Below are 21,421 nucleotides of genomic sequence, written 5' to 3' on the forward strand. Positions count from 1 at the left end.
TTCAATTAAGTAAGGAGAAAAAAAGTTACTATAAAAGGAAGCAAGAAAGAAAAATAAACGAATAAAAATTAATAAAAGAGAAACAAAAATTGATTTTTCTCTAGTCTTTATGTCGCTTCTTTTTTTCAAAAAAAATACTTCGTTTTCTTTGAATTTCACACACATTCTTTCTACTTTTGTTTTTCAAATATCTGATAGAAGTGTTTTTTTTTCTCGTTAATGGTTTACAGTAATTAATGTGCTTTTAATGAACTAACGAATATTTTCACTTCGAAAATTAAATACAATTTTTTTGTTATATACAAAAATAAAATGTGGTTTTCACAATTAAATTAAAAAGTAAATCTTTTAGGTGGATAAAATGTCAACTCCGTGTTTAACGTCCAATCACTGCATAGCTAAAATTATTTTTTAAATAAATGCAATTATACAACGTGAAAGCCTCATTCAATTCGACATTCTATAATGATAATTATTTAAATCAGCGCATCATTCTCTTTCTTCTTTCTTTTAAACCACCAATAGTACGTCGAATATTTTGTAGTGGTTCGACATAATATTTGTCAGTGAGAAGCCAAAGAGTCACCCTATAATACGTCGAATTCCGTAAGGGCTTTGACGTATCAGTTGTCAGCCAAAAGCCAAAAAGTAACCCATTTTTAATTCTGTTTTCTTTTAAACCACATATAATACACCGAATTTTGTACGAGCTTCGACGTATTATTTGTCACGCAAAAGTTTTCCCCTTTTAATTTGAGTGGGAGATTGAAAATTCATTCACTTTATCTTAGCGTGCGAGACCCTCTTCTCTTCTCAAACTTTTCTCGAACGAAGTTTGATGACCATTACATGTCATCTTTCTTTTCATTTGATACAAATGCAACTGCTTTCTCACTCACGGGTGGGAACACTTTATTCCGACGAACCCACCTTTTGAAAGTTAGTTTTCTTTTTGAAGAATTTTTGGTTGAACTTGTTTGTTGTTTTTTGTTGAACTTGTTTGTTGTTGTTATTTGGTTGAACTTGTTTGTTGTTTATTATTGTTGTTTGTTCTTGATACTATACTATACACGTTTATAGTTCATGCTTTATAAAATACCAAAAACTGAAATTTGTTGTTTTTCTGTTTTTCAGGTCTCGTAGAGTCTTAAAAAAGATTACAATTAATTAAAAAAACCAAAAAATTGCTTAACGTCGAATATTAACAAAATTCGATGTCAATTTAACGTCTTCTGATATGATGTCGACCTCGAATTCGACCTGAAAGGCAAAAAAACAATGACGTTGTACAATATTTTTGTACTAGTTTCTAAGAATAAATTATCTATTTTAACAATTTAAATTCTAACAAATAAAACGTTATCAAAGAATAAGTTTAGATATGATTAGAAAACGTAAAAGTCATCTCTCAACAAAATTTAATCTAGATTTTAATAAACTAAAACTCAAAGGCGTTTGCATAAACCATAAAATCAGAAATAATAGTAAAAGTAGGATTTCAACTAGTTTTATTCCTTTCTAATAAAAAATTTGCTTGACTACGTTGTTCATCCAAACTTGATTCTCTCATTCCAAAGTAATATGATTATTTTGTATTAGATTATTATTTAAAGGGTTAAATATAGTTTTAATTAATAAACTTTAATATAAAATTAGAATTCATGTCTGTTTAAAATTTTAATATATTACAATTCTTAAATTTTAAAATTAAATGAATATAATCATTTTAATTCAATTACTTTTAATTATTTTGACATATTAAATGTGTTATTTTGTTAATATTAAAATGAAAAATGTGTCAAACATTAAAACAATATAAATAAGTAAGGTTAGATATAATTGGAACTATATTTATCATTCCATTACGAGCAAAATTATAACTTTTTTTTATTATTATTACCAATATTATTTCCGTTTTCATTATATCATTACTATTGTTATTTCCTCTTTGATTATTATTACTAGAATTATACCTATTTATATTTTACTTGCCATATCTACTACCTTATCGCATTTCTTAAACACACACACAATCTACCAATAGATTTTGATAACATAGTCAATAAGAGACTAAGCATTACATTTACAACAAAACAAATGTAGCCACACTTAGAATGTGAATTTGTTTTATGTAAAAATGAGTTTTTTAACGTGAAGTTTTTAATTCAATTTTAATTATGTTTTACTATTTTTAACTTATAATATCTAAAAGTGTATGACTTTCTAATTCAATATATCTAATAATTCTTTTAATATAAGTACTAATTTGATCTTCTTGAAAAACAAACGATAATGTGATTCATGTTACCATTCTAAACGAAATTAGTTTCAAGTTTAATAAATCTTTTTTACGATAAATAATTAAATTGAACAAAAGTTACTAATGTAAAGAAAAACAATCTAAAAAGAAAAGAAGAACACATGTGAAAGAAGTGCTAAAGAGAAAAGAAAATAAAAGATTCAAATAATAAAATAAGAAGTCATGTTCATTACCATTATGCTTTAGGAGAAGGTATTTGTGTTGCAAATGTATTTTTGTGTGCTAATGTGTCTATAAAGTTAATTTTTTCTTTACTTTCTTTGTCATTAGTGAAATTATCAGCAAGTAAAATTCATTGATAATCACCAAAATCCATCAATAAGTCAAAATTACCAATGATCCAAAATTAGTTAGTAAAATGTTCACATTAATGGTCCGGCAGCGTTGTTGTCAAGGTCCTAGAATGCACACAAGAAACTGTACCAAAAGCCAATAAAAACATATTTTAATGGTGCAAATGAAAGATAATGGTTCCAAACATATTGTAATCAATGCAAAATGATTTTAAATGGTGCAAAGTGAAGGAAACCTCACCTCAACGTCAATGGTGAATGAGAGAAACTGAAGAAGACGAACCAGAACGCGTAATTGATGATCGCGTTCTAGAGTGGGTAAAATCCAAGGGATTTGACGTCGACCCCCCTCCCAGCAGACGTCTACTCGGCCCCCGGGGAATGGGGGATGTGTAATTAGACGTTAGGGATGTTATAGCCGTCGTCTAAGTCAATAAAAATAAATAAATTTTGGCGCTTAAAATGAGACATTTTCAGACCTTTTTAACGTTCGTGGTGGGGGAGCCGACGTCTAATTCGAATTAAATAATTAGATGTCTGTAGTGGTGTTTGTTTTATTTACAAAACTGCCACCGATAAACGCGTGACCTTAAAGACTATTTTTGCATCAGTGAAAAATGGTTGTAAAGATTTTGTTTCATCAGATAGATGTCATGACTATCACTGCCTATAAAAACGATGTCATCAACACTCGAGTGAGAATAAAAGACTGGATAATATGTCATATTTAGTCATACCAAATTGTTGAAAAACATTACTAAATTTTCTAAACAATGTCTAAAAGATTGTTTTAGACCATATAAATATTTGTGAAGAAGACATACCAATCCAAAAAACTCTAACAAAGATTACTCATATAAATCTCTATTGAAGAAATGCGTTTTTGAAATGGTACATGAACGTAGTAAGTTTGTGGAGGTTATAAGCTTCGATCTAGATCTCGGTTTTGGGTAAAATTGAGAAGATTGATGTTTTTGTAATTCTTATATATAAAAGATAATCTTGATTTCCGATGTTAAAAAATTAAAACAGTTCGTTAAAAGAGTAAAGTGATTTGTACTAATCTTGAAATTAAACAAATTCAAAATAAGTGTTTTTTAATCCGGAATTAAATTCTTAAACTTATTTATTTATATAACTTAATGAGTTCTTAAAATATTAATATTATCACTTTAAGAATTAGAAACAGGTTAAGTAGACGGAATGAGTGATAAAGTATACCTTTAATGATTTTTTTCAATATGTTACTTTTAGCTATTTGTCTGATTTTGAACAAATATTAATTAGAATAACGTTTTAATTTGTAATTTCTTTTAACATTTTTTAATCACGAACTAGTTTATAAAATTGCATACAACTAATATATATATATATATATATATATATATATATATATATATATATATTATCATAGAAAATTTGAAATAAATTAATAAATTATAAAAATTAATATCACCTGTGACCTTGTTATAAAAAAAGTTAAGAATATATAATTTAAGTATCCAAATAAAATTAAGTTTAATAAAAAATATTCCTAGACCATTACAAGTTAGTTGTGTAGTTTTAAATCTTTTGAGCTTAATTCATCAAGTCAACCTCCTTACATTCTCATTCATATAAAATTATTTTTAAATTTTAGGAGTGTAATTTTGCAAAGCAAAAACTATATCAAATCATGCGCGACTATGTTTATATTTTAATAGATAAAAATATAAAAATTTCATAACCCATTTTCATTTTTTCTGGGTTTCTTGTTAATCATAGGTTTTTATACAACTCAATCTCCAATCCAAAATAATTGATTTGGTTTGATTTATTTTGTCGAAACCGTTTGAATACGAGTATATCAGTCCTTCATAGTGAGAAAGCTAATTGGTTATTCTAAGTCAAGAATCACATGCGATAAGCTGCATTGAAAAAAGCGAAGACAGAACCAGTTCATGGAAGTTAAAGATACATCATGTGTGAATGTTCTTGTTTTCCGTGAACATGAATATTCCAGAGTATGCTTTGGACACGTAATCTTTAGGGATGTAATTATCATTGTCATTCCGCAAACGGAACGATGATACCAAACGCTGTTTTCAGTAAGAATTGCTTCTTCAATCCGAAACTAGTTTAATTTCTTGCCTAGATATAGGTGCCGATAATCCCAAAGCAATGCATGTAAACCAAAACGAAATGCGTTTTGAAGGTGACATCCAGCAAGTTGGATATTTCAAACGGATATCAGTGTAGTGGTCCTCAACCCTAAATGTTTACGCCGCTTCACTTCTCAAATTTTTTCATACAAAAACACATATATAAAACAAATGCTTTTCAACCATGCATGCCATCAAGACAAAATAAAGGTTCATGCGATCTTTTCTTTGCTCAATAATGCCCTCTTTTGGGACCAAAACCTAGCTGGCTACCAAGTGCTGATTTTTCTAAAACTCTTATTTCTTTCGTTATCGATGTTACTTAATATCTAAAACTTTTATCTTTATATTACCCATGATTCAATGCTTCTTTTATTTATATTTTATTTAATGTGCTTTCTATGTTTTTACAAAAATACTAAAGCTGTCTTTTATTAGATGGGTGTTATCGTCATTCCCTCCGCTTTTGTTTCTTGAATTGGACAACAAAGTATAAAAATAGCGAGTGATTGTATGAAAAAAGATATAAAGATCAAATTAAATTAAAAAAAATAACAAAAATGCTATTAAGCCTATGAAAACAAATATAGAAGTATGTGGATATTAATCAGGGTACTGTTGATGACTTTTCAAAATAGCAACTTCTTTGTTTCTTTTCAAGATAATCTTGGTACTGTTGAAACATGTATTATATTTTTGTTTCAAACTTTAGATAAAGAAAGTATATGTGTGGAAGGTAGATAAGCTTTGTGTCATGTGTGGTTTAGGAAATGAAGCTATCAATCACTTATTTTTCATCTGTATAATATTTCTTTCTTTACCTGGAATTCAAAACATCTGTATAAGAATGTGTTTTGTAACCAAGAAAAATACCACTCATTGGATTAAGACATGGACAGTGATATCTGGTAGAATCCATTGAGCCAACTTCTTATTTAAATTGGTAAGTTTTGTCTAAAATCTTTCATAAAAAGTATCGAAAAATAAATTATTTTTACATAAGTCTAGTTGGCTAAAAGCTATAATCGAGGGGCCTAAACATTAAAGTAGACGTCATACAAGTTGGATATCCTCTACAAAACAAGAAGGAACTACTATATAAAATTAACAGGATGTTCCATGCCATACCCATACCTGGGCAAATCTATCTTGAACAAGGTTAAAAATTATTGATAATATATTTTCTATTCAATATGCTATCATATACTCTGTTATACAAGGATTGTAATAGATGCTGTTTTGTAAGGAATGTTCATTGTCGACCTTTTCTTTCGTTGTACACCAACTTACCATATCTTTATCTTTGCACATTTGGGTGGGTTAATTCATTGTTCAGATTTTCTATGTAGTCCAGAAAATTTTTCCAGTTGTTATTGCGGAACATATATAGCATGTACGAGGAAAATCCATAATGGATAGATAAACAAGATTTAAACATAAAGCATGGGGTTTGTAGTGATAGACATCTATAAGAATTTTTTTTTCCCAGATGTGGGAACCTTCAAGACCTTTGTCGAGTTGAAGGGAATTTTAAGGGCTCACTAAGGTTGAATCAGAAATATTGTGCTTATAATGAAGCTACAACCGTTAGAAATTGCTAGAAAAGATCTCTAAATGGTTCAACATGTACTGCTGCATTGACAAAAACCTTGCGGTGGAAATAAATGTGAATGCACACAACGTTCGTAGGAGATTGGAAGTTACAAATAAACAATTCCAAAAAAGGAATGTGGGAAATAATAAGTATAAAAGACCTTTATTAGTTTTGATCAATGTTTCTACAACAAATAAATCATAAGAGTTTTTGGTCTAAAAAACATAAGTATGTGTTTTAGAATATATATTACTAAATAAAAGATCTTGTAAGATATATGTGTTTTGGCCGACAAACAGCAACAATATATTTGTACTTTTGGCTTTGTTGGATAAATAAAGCCTCGTTTAGACAACAGTACTAGTATAAAATATTGTTTCTTACTCGTTTAGGTTTTGATTTCCACGAAAACTAAGTATAAAAAAGCGTGACATTTATGAAATTTTTGTGAATATATAGATCTCAATTAAAAAAAATCGAGATCATATTTTCTTTTGACATTAACAAATAATCGAAGTCTGCTAGTGAGTCCCATAAGCACACATTTAAATTTTTCAACTCTGGACACACTAATCAGGATCTATAGCTTCAGATATTCTCAGAATAGATGTTATAGGGTCCTAACATTTCTCCCTACAAAGAGATATGTCAGACTTTTTAGATTTTCAACAGATTTATGACTTTAGCTCTTTGCAGAACCACTATCATAAGGTGTTGACCTTGTACTCTGTAGAAGGAACTTCATATTGTTTAAATTTTGAAGCACTCCAATGATATCAATTGCTTAGAAAATTGGTGTCATAGACCACTTTTGCTTCAGTTTTACAAAGAACCAAGGTCAAATGTGTGAGCCAAAAAGAAAGGCTCCAAAACTTTTATTTCTAAATATTTTATAATACTTTTAGCATCTATTCTTAGTAGAATCGAGGTCATAAATTACTTATTGCTTTAGTTATTCAAATAATTGAGACAATACGTATTTGTAGGGGTAAAAAAGGTAAATTTATAGAACCCTTTACAGTTTCTTTTTGCTTTTCTTTGTTGCTGTTGAATGTCTCTTCTTTGCTAATACTACTTCCTTGACTTTGAACGTCGTGGTCATTGCCTCCAACATCATTGTCATTGCCTCCATTGACGTGGTCCAAACATGAAAAAATGTTTGAAATATGGGTTTCGGGAAAATAACCCCGAAGAAAGTGGTCAGATAGAAAGTGATGGTTCGACTTTGAAAGTAGTCTAGTATCTTCCAATCGTGTCCAAACTTAAGCGTTTGTTTGCGAATCCAAATAACGTGAAAACCCTTAGATGACATGCAAATGAGAGAACAATTGATGGATTATTACGTCATCTAGTTGATTCAAAGCAATGAAAAAATATTGATCTTGAATTCTCCCAATATTCTGTCAAGAAAGTAAAAATCTTCTGCATTGTACATGAAGAGAAGACACATGATGTTGTCTAGTTCAAGGCAGTCTAGAAATGACATAGATGTTTATCTCAGTCCACTAGTTGAAGACTTGAAGTTGTTTAGGCTAATGCGGTTGAAATATTTCATGTCTTCGCATCTAAAACTGTGTGATGCATGCAATGTTATTTTTCACCATTAATGATTTTTCTGCTTACAGTAATTTATCAAGGTATAGTGTCAAGGGTCATAAAACATGTCCTATATGTGAAGAAAACACTAGAGTTCATAAATTGAAACACAAAAGTAAAACATTATATATGTGTCATAAAATTTTTTACAATCTAATAATTGATATCGAAGGTTAAAAAAAGCATTCAATGGACATCAAGAGAATAACGATGCCTTAATTCCATTGTCTGGCTTTAAATTCATGAAAAAGTTAAAAAATTACATCATGTATTTGGGAAAACAAGTGATGTTGCACCAACAAGTGGTATTAGAGTTCACCTCTAGGGGAGTTCCAAATAAAACAAGAGGAATGATCAATGTAGACAACATGAAGAAAGCATAGCTCTAAAAAACCATCTACTTATATCTTCAACAATGAAGAAATTGACATGTGGAAACATACCTTAAAAGCATTGATGTAAGCCTAATTGAAGGTATTGAAGAAGGCATCTCTACTCTAACTAATGACAAAGGTAGATTACTTTCAAGAAGCACATGGAGCAAAGATCAAAGGTACACATTTCACTTGAATACCAAAGTCAAACACATATTAATGTGTGTCCTTTCAAATAAGAAGTCAAGAAAATTGGAATAATGATTTCTACAAAAGAAATTGGGGACAAGTTGCTCAATATTAACAAAGACTCAAAAGAAGAAGGAAATCACGCAAAAATAGATTTAGATCAAGAGACACATTGCAATGTTATAGAAAACAATATCAATCATACATCAAATGACTCAAATATACATGATAGATTTTCTTGATATACATTTTCTTTGTGAAGCATATTATAAGTCTTTATCTAATAGTGATAGAATAATTGAAGCTTACATGACCTTGAAAATGAAATTTAAGAACAACAATAAAGAATTTGAAATACTTAAAGTTAGACTTGTATGGTCTGATAAAATATGTGAATATGAAATTTTTTTTATTGAATATACATCTCTATATAAATTAAATAAGGATCTCACATAATCTTGAAAAATAAAAGACAATGTGACAAATTAAAAAGATAAATTTTTTTTTATCGAAAAGTAAGTTTGTATTTTTGGAGTGGATAATAAATTTGAGAAAATGAAAATGCGATAATTTGAGGGAAAATAGAGATAAAAGTGAAGTTATTTGGATTAAAGGAACTATAAAAGATAAGAAATAAGAAATGATGAAAAATTTATGAAATTCATAGGTAATTTAGATGATAAAAGCAATTATATTATTTTGAGAATGTATATTAAAATAAAAATAAATTTTATATTAAAGTAAAAGGTTATTATACCATCTTAATAAATAAAAATTATTGCAAGTATTTAATTGGTATTTATATTTATATATTTTAAATTATTTATTATGCTATAATATTTATTAAACTAATAATGGATTATATATATTTTATAATGTTCTTCGCGCATCTTCACAAATCATTAGAGACAATCTTTTGTTTCGCTTTTCCAGAATTTCATGTCTCATTTTTTAAACTTGGCTCGCATTTATCTGCTCCATCTCTTTCCATCTAAAAAACAAAAACATACCAAGAGATGATGAAATTCGTAGTAGAAATTTGTTTTCTTATAGAAATTGAATTTCTTGTGGAAATATATAAATAGGAAAAAAAGCTGAAATTTAGAGACCAATTAAATTGAAATGATATATGAATTTTCTTCTTGTTAACATTCCGGTGCTGTATAATAACACATACATCTAGAATTATGTACCCAAGAAACAAATACGTCTAGAATTACACTAATGCAAAATTGTAGTATAAAATCATAATGAGATAGAGTTTACGCAACTTAATTAATGCGTCACCTGGTTTGGTAAGTGAGAGTCCGGTCAAAATTTGATGAGTCAAGAGTCACCATACAGTCTTTTTCTCAATTACAACCAGTCCTGTTCGGCGGCAACATTAAAACTTTTTTTACGTCATTTACATAAAACATATTTATATTTATTATACCAAATATAAATTCTCATCTTATATATATATATTTATATATACACACGTGCCACTATTGGTTAAACTTTCAACCTTTCCATGCCCACAAAAGTATGATGAACACATACCATACCACATCATGATGCATCATGATATGCATACATAGCGCATGATGATATTTGTGCTGACCCAACAAACAAAGGCACCACCATCAGGCATTACCTCACCCACCGTTAGTGACTTATACTCTCCCTTTGTTCCTTATATATATAACCCTTTTCCTTGCCTCCCTTTCCACTCTTCAAATAAACCACCAAAATCTTATCTTTGCTACCTCATCACAACACTATAATTATTGTTTTTAGGCAACGAAAAATGGGAGAGGTTAGTTTCAGTTCCGTCTCTATTCAATCATTCCTTCTCTTCTTCACTAGACTCCTGAAATTTTAATCATGTTTTTTTCTAATTAAACAGCAAAAGGAGCAGCCAAAGAATGAAACAGAGAAGAAGCCAGAGGATGGAGCACCCAAGAAAGACGATGGACCCGCCCCTGTCGTTTACAAACTCGACTTGCATTGCGAGGGATGCGTCAAGAAGATCAAACGCACCGCTCGCCACTTTCCAGGTACTGTAAATCGTCAAGAAGATGTATTCATCATTCAAATTCAACCTTTCTCAATTTGTTCAAGTAAATTGTAGTTTATGTATAAATTCGATATTAGAATTTAAGAAAATGCCGGTAAAACATGCAGGTGTGGAAACCGTTAAGGCAGATCTATCGGCTAACAAAGTGACCGTTACCGGGAAAATGGACGCCGAGAAGCTTCGAGAGAAGCTCGCCGAGAGAACCAAGAAGAAGGTTGAGTTTGTTACACCTCCGCCGAAGAAAGAGGCCGCCGAAAAACCGCCGGAAAAGAAGGCCGAAGAGAAGAAACCTGAGGAGAAAAAACCAGAAGAAAAGCCTAAAGAGGTAATTAATTAGTTAGTAATCAGCAATTAGTGATCTTGATTTAAAAAATTTAAATTCGTTAACTCAGATTAACTAACTGACTTTTCCATTGATTAATTTCCGGTTCGCTACAGACCACGGTGGTTTTGAAGATCAAACTGCACTGTGACGGTTGCATTGCGAAAATCCGAAGAATCATTCTCAGGTTCAAAGGTGAGAGAAAGTTGACCTAATTCACCTAATCAATTTTTAAATGAACATTTGATTATTATAATTTAAGCAATTGATTAATAATTGAAGTGGCGGTTAAGTGGCTAAGGATGTTGACGGTGATGGTGGTGTTACGCAGGTGTTCAGTCGGTGAGCCTTGACGGTAGCAAGGACTTGGTGACGGTGAAGGGAACGATGGACGTGAAGGAGATGGTGCCGTACCTGAACGAGAAGCTGAAGCGAAACGTGGAAGTGGTGCCTCCGAAGAAAGAGGAGGAGAAGAAAGAGAAAGCCGACGGCGGAGAGAAGAAAGAGAAAGCCGATGGCGGAGAGAAGAAAGAGAAAGACGGGGGCGGTGAGAAGAAAGAGAAAGACGCTGCGGCGGAGGCGAAGGCAGAGGTTAACAAAATGGAATTCATGTACCCTATGCCACCTCCCTCGTTCTGGTACCAAGGAGGACAGTTTCCCGGTCAAACAAGTCACGCCATGGAGGTTCAACCATCCTATGGTATTAACAATCATTACGTGGAGCAAGGGTACATGAACCATGGTTATCCTATGCAGCCACCTCTACCGTATTACATGCACCCTAACGCTCCTCCTCCGCAGATGTTCAGCGATGAGAACCCCAATGCTTGTTCCATCATGTGATTAACTTTCAGTGTAGACTTACACTCGGATACGGGATACGGATACGGAATACGCATGATGTAATCTGTAAATAAAGAAAAGAAAAAGAAAAACTGATGTGCGTGTAAAAACTGAGGGGGTTGAATATTCCGTATTATTGAAAATTAATTAAAAGAGAGAATTTTTATGATATGGTAGAATTTTGAAACTATATATGTACGATAATGGCGTAAGTAGGTTGGTGTTTTAGAGAGGGTGGCCGGCTGGCTGGAGAATCCTGTCCAGAGTTTATATGAAATTAAAAGAACTCACATCACATGAGCTGTTGTTTGTTTTTTTGTATATTTCTATTATCAGAATAAATGGTTACTATAATTCAATGAGAATTGTTCATTCATCTTATCGAAAAGTTTTGGGATTGGTTCTTGCCGAGGGAATACGTGCCAAAAGTGATTGGTTACTTGTTTGTCTCATTAGAGATTTTTTTTTTCTTCTTCTGCTTTCTGTTTTTCCTTTTGGGTACAAATGGGAAAGACAATTTTCATTCTGGATTCTTAACCTAACAATTGTGTTACTGTTTTCCTTTTCTATTTCAATTATAACTACGCGTTGAAAATCACATGCGTTTGGATTTGGTGGGGAGCGCTTGACAACGTCTTGCCAACAGAAAAATATTCCGCTTTTAATACTTGAAAATTTAGATCGGAACGAGATTGCTGCAGTTCAAAGTAAAGTGGATCAACCAGAAGAAATTAACCCAAGTACACATATACATTATGACCTTACATACATAAATTGCATCACACATTTCAACGACTCCAAGCAACCCATATATGCCCATTGGAGGGACTTTGGTGGGAGGGCAGGGAGGCCATTTCCTAATCTTATTTCAATGGAATAAATAAATAATATTATGATGATGATTTTGAATGATCCAGTCCCACACACACTAGATATGGCCAAGATATAGCCTCCCCTTATCTTCCTTTCAAAAAAATTAGTTTCTTTTTCTAAAGCTGTCCTTTTTTTTTTCTCTTTCAGTCAATATATATGTCATGCACTTGCCTCTCGACCACAATGTTTTTTCAACCTATTCATATTAAGAACAATAAACAGAGATCCGATTTTTGTTTTGTTTATAGACAAACCGCCTATGGTTTACCTTGGTTGATTTCAGTCCTTGTAAAACGATACCCATGATCGTTAAATTAGCATCATCAAAATTAATTTAAATTTTGGATATACAATTCAAATTCATCTGACAAAATTGTGTTTCAAATTTAAGTAAGTATAATTTTTAAAGTAAGAAAGTTAAACATTATATATATAAAAAAAATCATAAGTTTGTTATCTTAAATTTTTTTATTAAAAATAATATCAATACTTTGTACGTGAGATAAACACATATTTTAATGATGTTGTATTTAGTTAGTAAATTTTTGTTGGAAAGACTTACGAAATGAGAAAAAAGTGGATAGATAATAGGTTGTGGTCCTTGTGATTAATGGAGCTAGCTAGCAGAACGCTGAGTGTTGTATCTTCTTTATCACTCTCATTACTTAAAAGCTTGTGAGAGGTCCATTGCTAGGGCCATTGGCCAACTCTCTTTTTTCTCTTTTTGTTGTTGTTTTGTTTGAACGAATAGAAGGCATGACGAAGAAGGGCTTGTTAGAGTTTGATAAATCGAGCGCAGCCACACGCATTTAACAAGTGGGTGCATCTATAATCACTTTTAATTTATAATCTTTTAATTCATTAAAGTTTGACAAGTACCTCCAACTACTCTAATACGTATTCACTCTCATCTTTTCAGTCTTTCTATGCCGCCGTAAAGTTTACACTATTCATTAAAAGTTCATTCATATTTTTCTTTCATTTTCAATTTCTCATGATCGTCATGCATAACGATTTCCTCTCAAATTTATATTAAGAGTAACCCATGCTTTCATTCTTTTAGTGCTTTAATTTTATTTCCTTTAAAAAGTGGTTTAGTTCTCTTTAAAAGGATCACTCTTTAAAGTAAATATTGACATATTAAAAGTACGTTCAAAAGTTAATGATATATCTCTTCTTTTGATATGTTTACAGAAGAAAAAGTTTTTTCAGAAATTATAATAAAATTTAACCTGCTTTAATAATTTAACAATCCCGTACGATTACGCAAGAAAAAATGAATTCGGTGGATTACTTTCTCAATTTTTACAGAAAGACATGTAAATAAAAGTGAGACAAAAAATAAAAACGACAAAAAGGGTGTCAAATTAATGAAGACTTAGCCTGTGGTGATATTATTATTATTATTATATTATTGTGTTGGGTGGTGGAGAAACTATTACTTTTTTTGGTAGAAAATAAATATCAGTTCTTAATAGGCACATATTTATTTAAGAGTTGGATCCCTAACATAGCCGAATAGAGAAAGGGTTTATATTATTATGTTGTGACTAAGTTTTTGTAAGTTGTAATCGATATTCGTCATATACGGCGCATGCGGTTGATGAAGCGTGGAAAGATACATTAGCATGCAATATGCAAGAATGCATGCCTCTATGACTCTTCACTCAATAATTTAATTGTGGATTAATTATTAATTAATTAATTTAGGTTAAAGCGTTGACTATTTGATTACGAAGTTAGGTTTGTGTAATGTCCCTAAAGGAATACGAAATAATAAGAAGATATAGATAAGGGTTAAGTATATGGTTGTGATAGTAGAATTAGACATTGCTCTTTTGCATCATCCAAAGGGGAGGAGAAACATGACGTATGGAAGACCTTCAACAAGTGTTTTAGCTTTTGTATATATAAATTACATATGTTTTTTTCTTATTCATCTTACTTTCCTACTTCCTATATAGCTTTTTCTCATCAAATCTTTTGTATGTATATATATATATTTAAATATTTAAACACATTAATAAAAAAAGTGTTACTCTCAATAATTATGTATATATAAAATGACATAAATATTTCTAATAAAAAATATGAAAAATAAGCTTTTCTTTTCCTTTAAATATAAGGACTCTTTTTCCCTGTGGATAAGATATGTTTTGATGTTTTTTTCTTTCTCTCGACTTTTAAATAACCAAAAGAAAGGAAATGATTCGAAAAGAAAAGATTAAGTTATAAAGATGGAGGGAGAAATAATTAGAAATTGAAGTGTTTGTATATGGTGTGTCTTTTATGTTTGGCTTCAATCATTGCATGGACCTCAATCACTTAGGTTATTATGCCTTTCTCGTCTGAACATGGATTCTATCTTTGCATTCAATACCTCTTTCAGACATCTTTCTTCAAATTCATCGAACACATTACAACTCTCTCTTCTCTTTCATTTTTACTATATCAACACATCTTTTTCTAGATCTTCCTAATAATTTCATTATCAATTACTATCTCACTCTAGTAATATATAATTTCAATTCAAAATGTAAAAAAACTTAAATTTGTAAGACTAATTAATTTAAGTTATAAATTTTTCTTGTTTTTTATAAATATTCTTGAATATTATCTGTAGAATTATTATCTATTAATCTTACTCCAACATTATGAGCAAATGTCCACACAAATCAATAACAAAAGGCCACAAGTTTCATAGTTACACGGCTTTTTCTTTTCTTTTATATTAGTCTTTGGATATTATATATAATATATTAAATTACCATTAAACTATCATACAGGAAGATTATTTGATAAGGATTATCTCAAAAACAGAGCAGAAGAATAATTATTGAAAAATCCAAATTAGGCTTCTTGAGTTATTGACAACATGGAGATGTTGGAAATTTAAAAAGATTCCGTTTAGCAAAAGTCTAAACATTCATATACACTCAATAACTATAGACTACGAATAATGACACACGATGAAGGAGACTTTTAAATTCTGCTTTTTATGGGAAGACAAAAGAGAAAGCCAATCCTTTTAATCTTCTTCTTTTTGTTATCTATTAATTATTGATAATAGTTGAAAGATGATGAAAATAAATTATTAAAAATTTCGATAGATGTGTATCAATAACATTAAATATTGTATTTTCAGTAAATATTTTTTATTTTTAAGTTTTAAAACACTAAATTACAAAATCGTTTAATTTTTTATAAGAATATGCACCAACCAATCATTTTTATATTGGTACCGACCAATATTTTCAATGATAGGAAAATGGACATTACTTGCGTCATTATACGCATGATCAATGGTGCTTGTCACCACATTTTATAGTGAATTAGTGATTAGAAAAAGAATGATACGAAAGGCTTATAATAGATTACAGAGATCACAAGGAATCTTACATTTATTTATTGTATGAATAGTAACTTTGTTTCTTCCATTAATCTTTCATATACAACTTTTTAGTTTTTGGTTATTCCATGTTAGTGACTAATTAAAAAATATATAATTTTAGTATAACAATCAATTTTGGATATTTTTATTCTCATTTTTTGATTGAAATCTAGATATAAAATATTTATCTAAATATTAAAAAAACAAAAATATAAACTTTGAATTTAACCATATTTTTCTTTCTACTGTTAATGTGAGTATAGTTCTTTCATATTTTTGTTTCTCTCGTAACTAATAATTCTTGAAATACTAATGTTTTAAAATAATTATTTTCGTTCAAGATTAATATTCGTTTTAAGATTATGTTGATGCCATATGATGATATGGTCAAAAGTTTGTAATATGTTTTAATATTTCAATTTAAAGAAAATTTGTTATTTTGAAAACTTAGGTGTCTGTTATAGACACTCAAAGCTTATTGCGTTTAACTAGAAAGTTGTGCCTAACTTCTAATTTAATTTATTTGTTCTAGTTTCATAATACAATACGTAAGCTTCTATATTTTATGTCAATAGACTTATAAATCATGCTCACATATTTTTCTGCAGGTGGTTATAGGACAAAAGTCACTGAAAAATATTAAATTATTTGGAAATGAAAACAAAAAATAAATACAGATAATATGTTGAAAATACAAATTTAATACTTGGAGTATTTTATGTTAAAATAAAAACAGACTAAAAATAGAAAATAAAAAGTACATTTTTTCAATAAAAGTGCCATTTTTTCTATTTCTCTAATTAATTTTATTTAAGTCCTGAATATGTTTTTTTTTTCAATAAGTATTGTTAAATCATTTCAGGATTACGAATTAACGGCAATAACATTCAGTAAAAAAAAATGGTGAGATTGATGGCATAATTTTTGTTTGCGACTCAATTAACACAAATTTATTTTAAAAGTAAATTAATTATGATTTTCAAATATAAATTGTAGCACACTTATCCAATTTTATTGCTACTAAAATGTAATTAAAAATGTCTTCTCAACTTCCAAAAATGTGTCCATATATTTGATATATTATATTGATTTTAACTGTGTTTTAATACTTTTTTTTAATCAGCAAAATATATATAATGGCAGAAGTGTTTCCCTCTCGTAAGAGAATCAAACTTACAGAAAATGATTCTATTATATTTTTACGTTATAAGTTATAAATATTAGAAAGCCTCCCCAAACAATAATATTTAGTTATTTTATATAAACTCATACATCAATTTCACTTAGTGGTCTTACATCAAACCTAACTGTTATATTTATACAATAATGATTTTTTTGAATTATGTTATAACATTAAGAACATCTTTAACGCAAGATATTCCATTGACATCGTAATATAACATCTTTAGTTGAGATCTTAAATGTAAAATCTCATCCTTTTACAAAAATTTTCACTAAAAGCCAAAATAAAAGATCTAAAACATAGACTTGTAGAATAACTTAGTATCTCTTAAGAAAAATATACTAATATACTCTTGCTATCTTCAAAAGAAAATGTTTTGTACAGTCTTACTCCCATACTGTGGTAGGGAAGCCGAATAAAAAAAAAGAAACAAATACTCAAAAACAATAAAAAAAACATTTGTGTCGAGGTGAAACGTGGTCGAAGCGAAGACAAACCTAGTCAATAATTAAGAAGAAGAATAATTTATGATAATTTTCACTAAATTATTAAAAAGAAATAGAAAACTCACAAAGAAATCGAAAGTTGAAGAAGATGTAATAGTTATAAATTTGATAAGCAGGTATATGAGGTAAATGAAAGATCTTCAACGTTTGGATTAATGGTGCATAGTGATCGTAGTCTAGTCTACACACTAGTGAAGAATTGGGCTTTAACATCATCTCGTAGACGTCGGATCACAAAATAACCAACGTAATTTATTGACCGGTGGCACTATCGTAAATAAGTGGGCATATAGACATCAATTAGGAGGGGCTCCGACGACTATAATATTATAGACGTCGAGGCCCCTCCTAACCGACGTGTTAATGCTTAATAGGTAGGTGAAAAATCATTTTTTTCTGCCTTAGAGACGTCTGATCCCGTCACCCCAACGTCTATATTTGATTATAGATGTCGGTGCCCCTCCTAACGGACGTGTATATGTCTGACAGGTAGATGAAAAGTTATTTTTTTCCGTCGTACAGTCGTCAGATCACGCCATCCGACGTCTAAATGGCCTGATGAAAAGTTGTATTGGATATCATATTAATGTGGGTCCCAACGTCTAGGCCAGAATAGACGTCGGTTCACTTGGGGAGCCGACGTCTAGTTTGCTGTTAAATCAGACAGCAAACCCGCTGTTACGAGCACTTCATCGTCTTCCTTCTCGCCTTTTCTCTCCGCGGCATTGCTTTTTCAGGTGTGTTTTTGTCTCTTTTGAACTGTTTAAACGTACTTTTATTCCGATTATATTAGTCTGTGGTTGATTATCTTTCATTTGAACCGATTAAAATGAGTTTTTGTTGTGTTTTGGTGCAGTTTTTCTCGTGTCTTTGGGTAGCTTTGTACCGCATTCTCCTTTTGCTAGTTTTCTCGTAAGAAAAGCTTGCGTCTTTTAGATGTCTTATAGCGTTTCAACCCAAAACCGAACTTCGGTCCTTGCCTAGTTCTATTGTCACCGTTCGTTTTCATTGGCAGTTTTAATGCAACTAGGCAAGGACCCAGATTCAGTTTTCGGTTGAAATGCCATAAGATATCCAGAAGACGCAACCTTTTCTATGATGAAACTAGTAAAGGAAGAAGGTGCTACTATGCTACCTAAAGACACAAGCTGCAGTAGACGTCGGTTAATGCAATGTTCGACGTCTATGGAGCCTTTTAGACGTCGGACATTGCATTGTCAAACGTCTATGGAGCCCTTTAGACGTCGGGGTCATGCAGTAACCGACGTCTATAAAGACGTCGGACCTGTTTGAGTCCGACGTTTGATTAACGTCACCCACAAAGACGTCGGTTCTGGAGCTGACGTTAAAAGGCCAAAATAACAGACATTAAATGCCCTTTCTGCACTAGTGAGATGATAGAAGCGGATGGAAAATTCATCTACAAAAACTCTTTCAACACTGTCAAAGAGTAGATATATAGTGTAAAATTGTAAAGTAATATTAAGTATTAAATGAGTACTTTATCTAATAGAATGATGTACTATAAACATTTTAAGTTCATATATATAGAGAATATATTAACTGGTTCTATTAAAAGCACATCTTCTCAATATTTTAATGGTTGTTATTATTATAATGGACCATTTATTATTGGGTCTTTTAGATGATATTAAGCCTATTGTTATATTGATGATTTTGGATCTACTTTAAGGTGGAGTATGTACATAGACCCAAAACATCAAAAACTAACAAAATTGTAGGTGGATCGTGTTGTTTTAGGCGAATAAGTTTTATCATTCTCCGTTATGTATTTTGTGGATGTTGGGTGCATCTAAGATTAATTAAATGATGTAATTGAGTAAATATGTCTCCTTAAAATCTTGCTTGACAAAAATCTAATTCAGTACGAAAATCAAAACTAAAGAAAAAGAGTATACATTTCTTTACGAGAACCAAATATGTTTCCATCTAGATTTATGTTGTGGTTAAATGCTTTTTAAAGCAGTTCTCAAATGATTTTTCATCCAACACTAGTGCAAAATAAGGCTTCAACGTTTCGTGTTCAACGTCAAAAAATGAAAAAGTTAAGTTAAAAATGAACGGTGACATTTTTGTAAATAAAAGTTCAATTAAGACGTTAGATTTAGACTTGTCCAACGTCAATTAGTTATAAGACATTGCATATTGAGAAGTCTAACGTTTTATTGGGTAAATTTCGCAAAAATGTTTGGCGTGAAGGTGAAAATATACTTACATATTTCGTCAAATGTCCTAGAATGAGACGTCAAAATGTTAGAAGACGTCGAATGCCCGGAATCAGACGTTATATGTTACTGAATTCAATAAAAAATTGGACAGGAGACTGAAAATTCATTCACTTATCTTAGCGTGAGACCATCTTCTTTGCTCAAACTTATCTCGAACGAAGTTTCGCGACCAACACATGTAATTTCTTTTCATTTTATATAAATGCATGTTGATTAACTAATTTAGGTATGATTTTCTCTCTCACTGGCGACAAAACTTTATTTAGACGAATCCACCTTCATAAAGGTTAGTTTTCGTTTTCATTTTCAAGAGCATGTTTGTTGTATTGTTGAACTTGTTTGTTGTTCATACTACACTACATGTTATAAATCCAAACTTTAGGGTAAAACTGAGAATATATTCAAAACAACTCTAAATGACTTGAAATTTTTTTGAAAGCACCAAAATATTATGGAAATCCCCCAAAAAAGTTTAGATTAAAATTCAAAATCTAACTATATGAAATATTTTTGCAAAATTTGGAAAAAAATTAACAATAAGTAAAAAATGACATTTTTTTTAAATCTAGAAAGAACAAAGAGCTACACTGGCTGTCACGTGATTGAAATTTTTTACTACCCCAAATCTATATAAAATAATATGAAGGATCATGCGAACCACTGGTATATAGCAACGATAGCCTCACTAGTAAAAAAAGAGGATTTAAACTCGCACAATAGGCTTCGGTTTAGGAGCAACCGAAGCCTATTAGAACGCGGTGGCATTTTCATAGTTCGAACTTTTCTGTCTCGGTTCAAGGGGAACCGAGACATATACACCATATGAGCTCGGTTAGAATTCCAATCGGTGCCTAACACCCTGAAAAATTCCTTTTTGTCTAACAACTTTTTGAACCCTGATCTACTACCTCAGTTCAGTGGGGACCCGAGGCATATGCACAATATCACCTCGGTTAAGTGGCGACCCGAGGCATATACCCTGAAATAGCGAATACTTTTCTCTCTTTATCTCTGATCTCACACAAGCTTCTGTCATTTCTCTTCACCGCAAAGGGGAGGTTCCCTTTCTCTTTTCCTTTGCTACTTCACCGCACAGTGAGAGAAGGCGACAAGCGACGTTCGTGGTGGCTCGCAGTGGTGCTGGTGATGGCTCGTGGAGGCGCGACGATCATGAAGCGATGGTGCGGTGAGGTCACGATGACTATGCGAGAGGTCCTGATTCGTGGTGCAAAGGGGAGGCTCCCTTTCTCTTTTCCTTTGCTGATTCGCCGCACGGTGAGAGAAGGTGACAGACGACGTTCGTGGTGGCTCGCAGCGGCGCTGGTGGTGGCTTGTGGAGGCGCGACGATCACAACGCGATGGTGCAGCGAGGTCGCGGGGACTGTGCGAGGACGTTGGTCATCCTGATTCGCGGCGCAAAGGGGAGACTCGCTTTGTCTTTTCCTTTGCTACTTCTCTGCACAATGATTTTGGATTTTGGTGGTGCTG

At 31.2% G+C, this 21,421-nt stretch overlaps 1 protein-coding gene across 1 annotated transcript; it reads left to right on the top strand.

The window, feature by feature from the left end:
* Window positions 1–10,146: 10,146 nt before the first annotated feature.
* LOC124827345 (heavy metal-associated isoprenylated plant protein 5-like) lies at window positions 10,147–12,096 on the top strand. The gene is made up of 5 exons (XM_047300365.2): window positions 10,147–10,305; window positions 10,396–10,546; window positions 10,674–10,891; window positions 11,005–11,083; window positions 11,220–12,096. The coding sequence occupies exons 1-5, from the start codon at window positions 10,297–10,299 to the stop codon at window positions 11,729–11,731; spliced, it is 969 nt and encodes a 322-aa protein (XP_047156321.2). The 5' UTR covers window positions 10,147–10,296; the 3' UTR covers window positions 11,732–12,096.
* The last annotated feature ends 9,325 nt before the right edge of the window (window positions 12,097–21,421 follow it).

This window comes from Vigna umbellata, chromosome 8 (genome assembly GCF_029865625.1).
Source record: "Vigna umbellata cultivar VRB3 chromosome 8, Vumbellata_1.0, whole genome shotgun sequence".
Taxonomy (NCBI): domain Eukaryota; kingdom Viridiplantae; phylum Streptophyta; class Magnoliopsida; order Fabales; family Fabaceae; genus Vigna; species Vigna umbellata.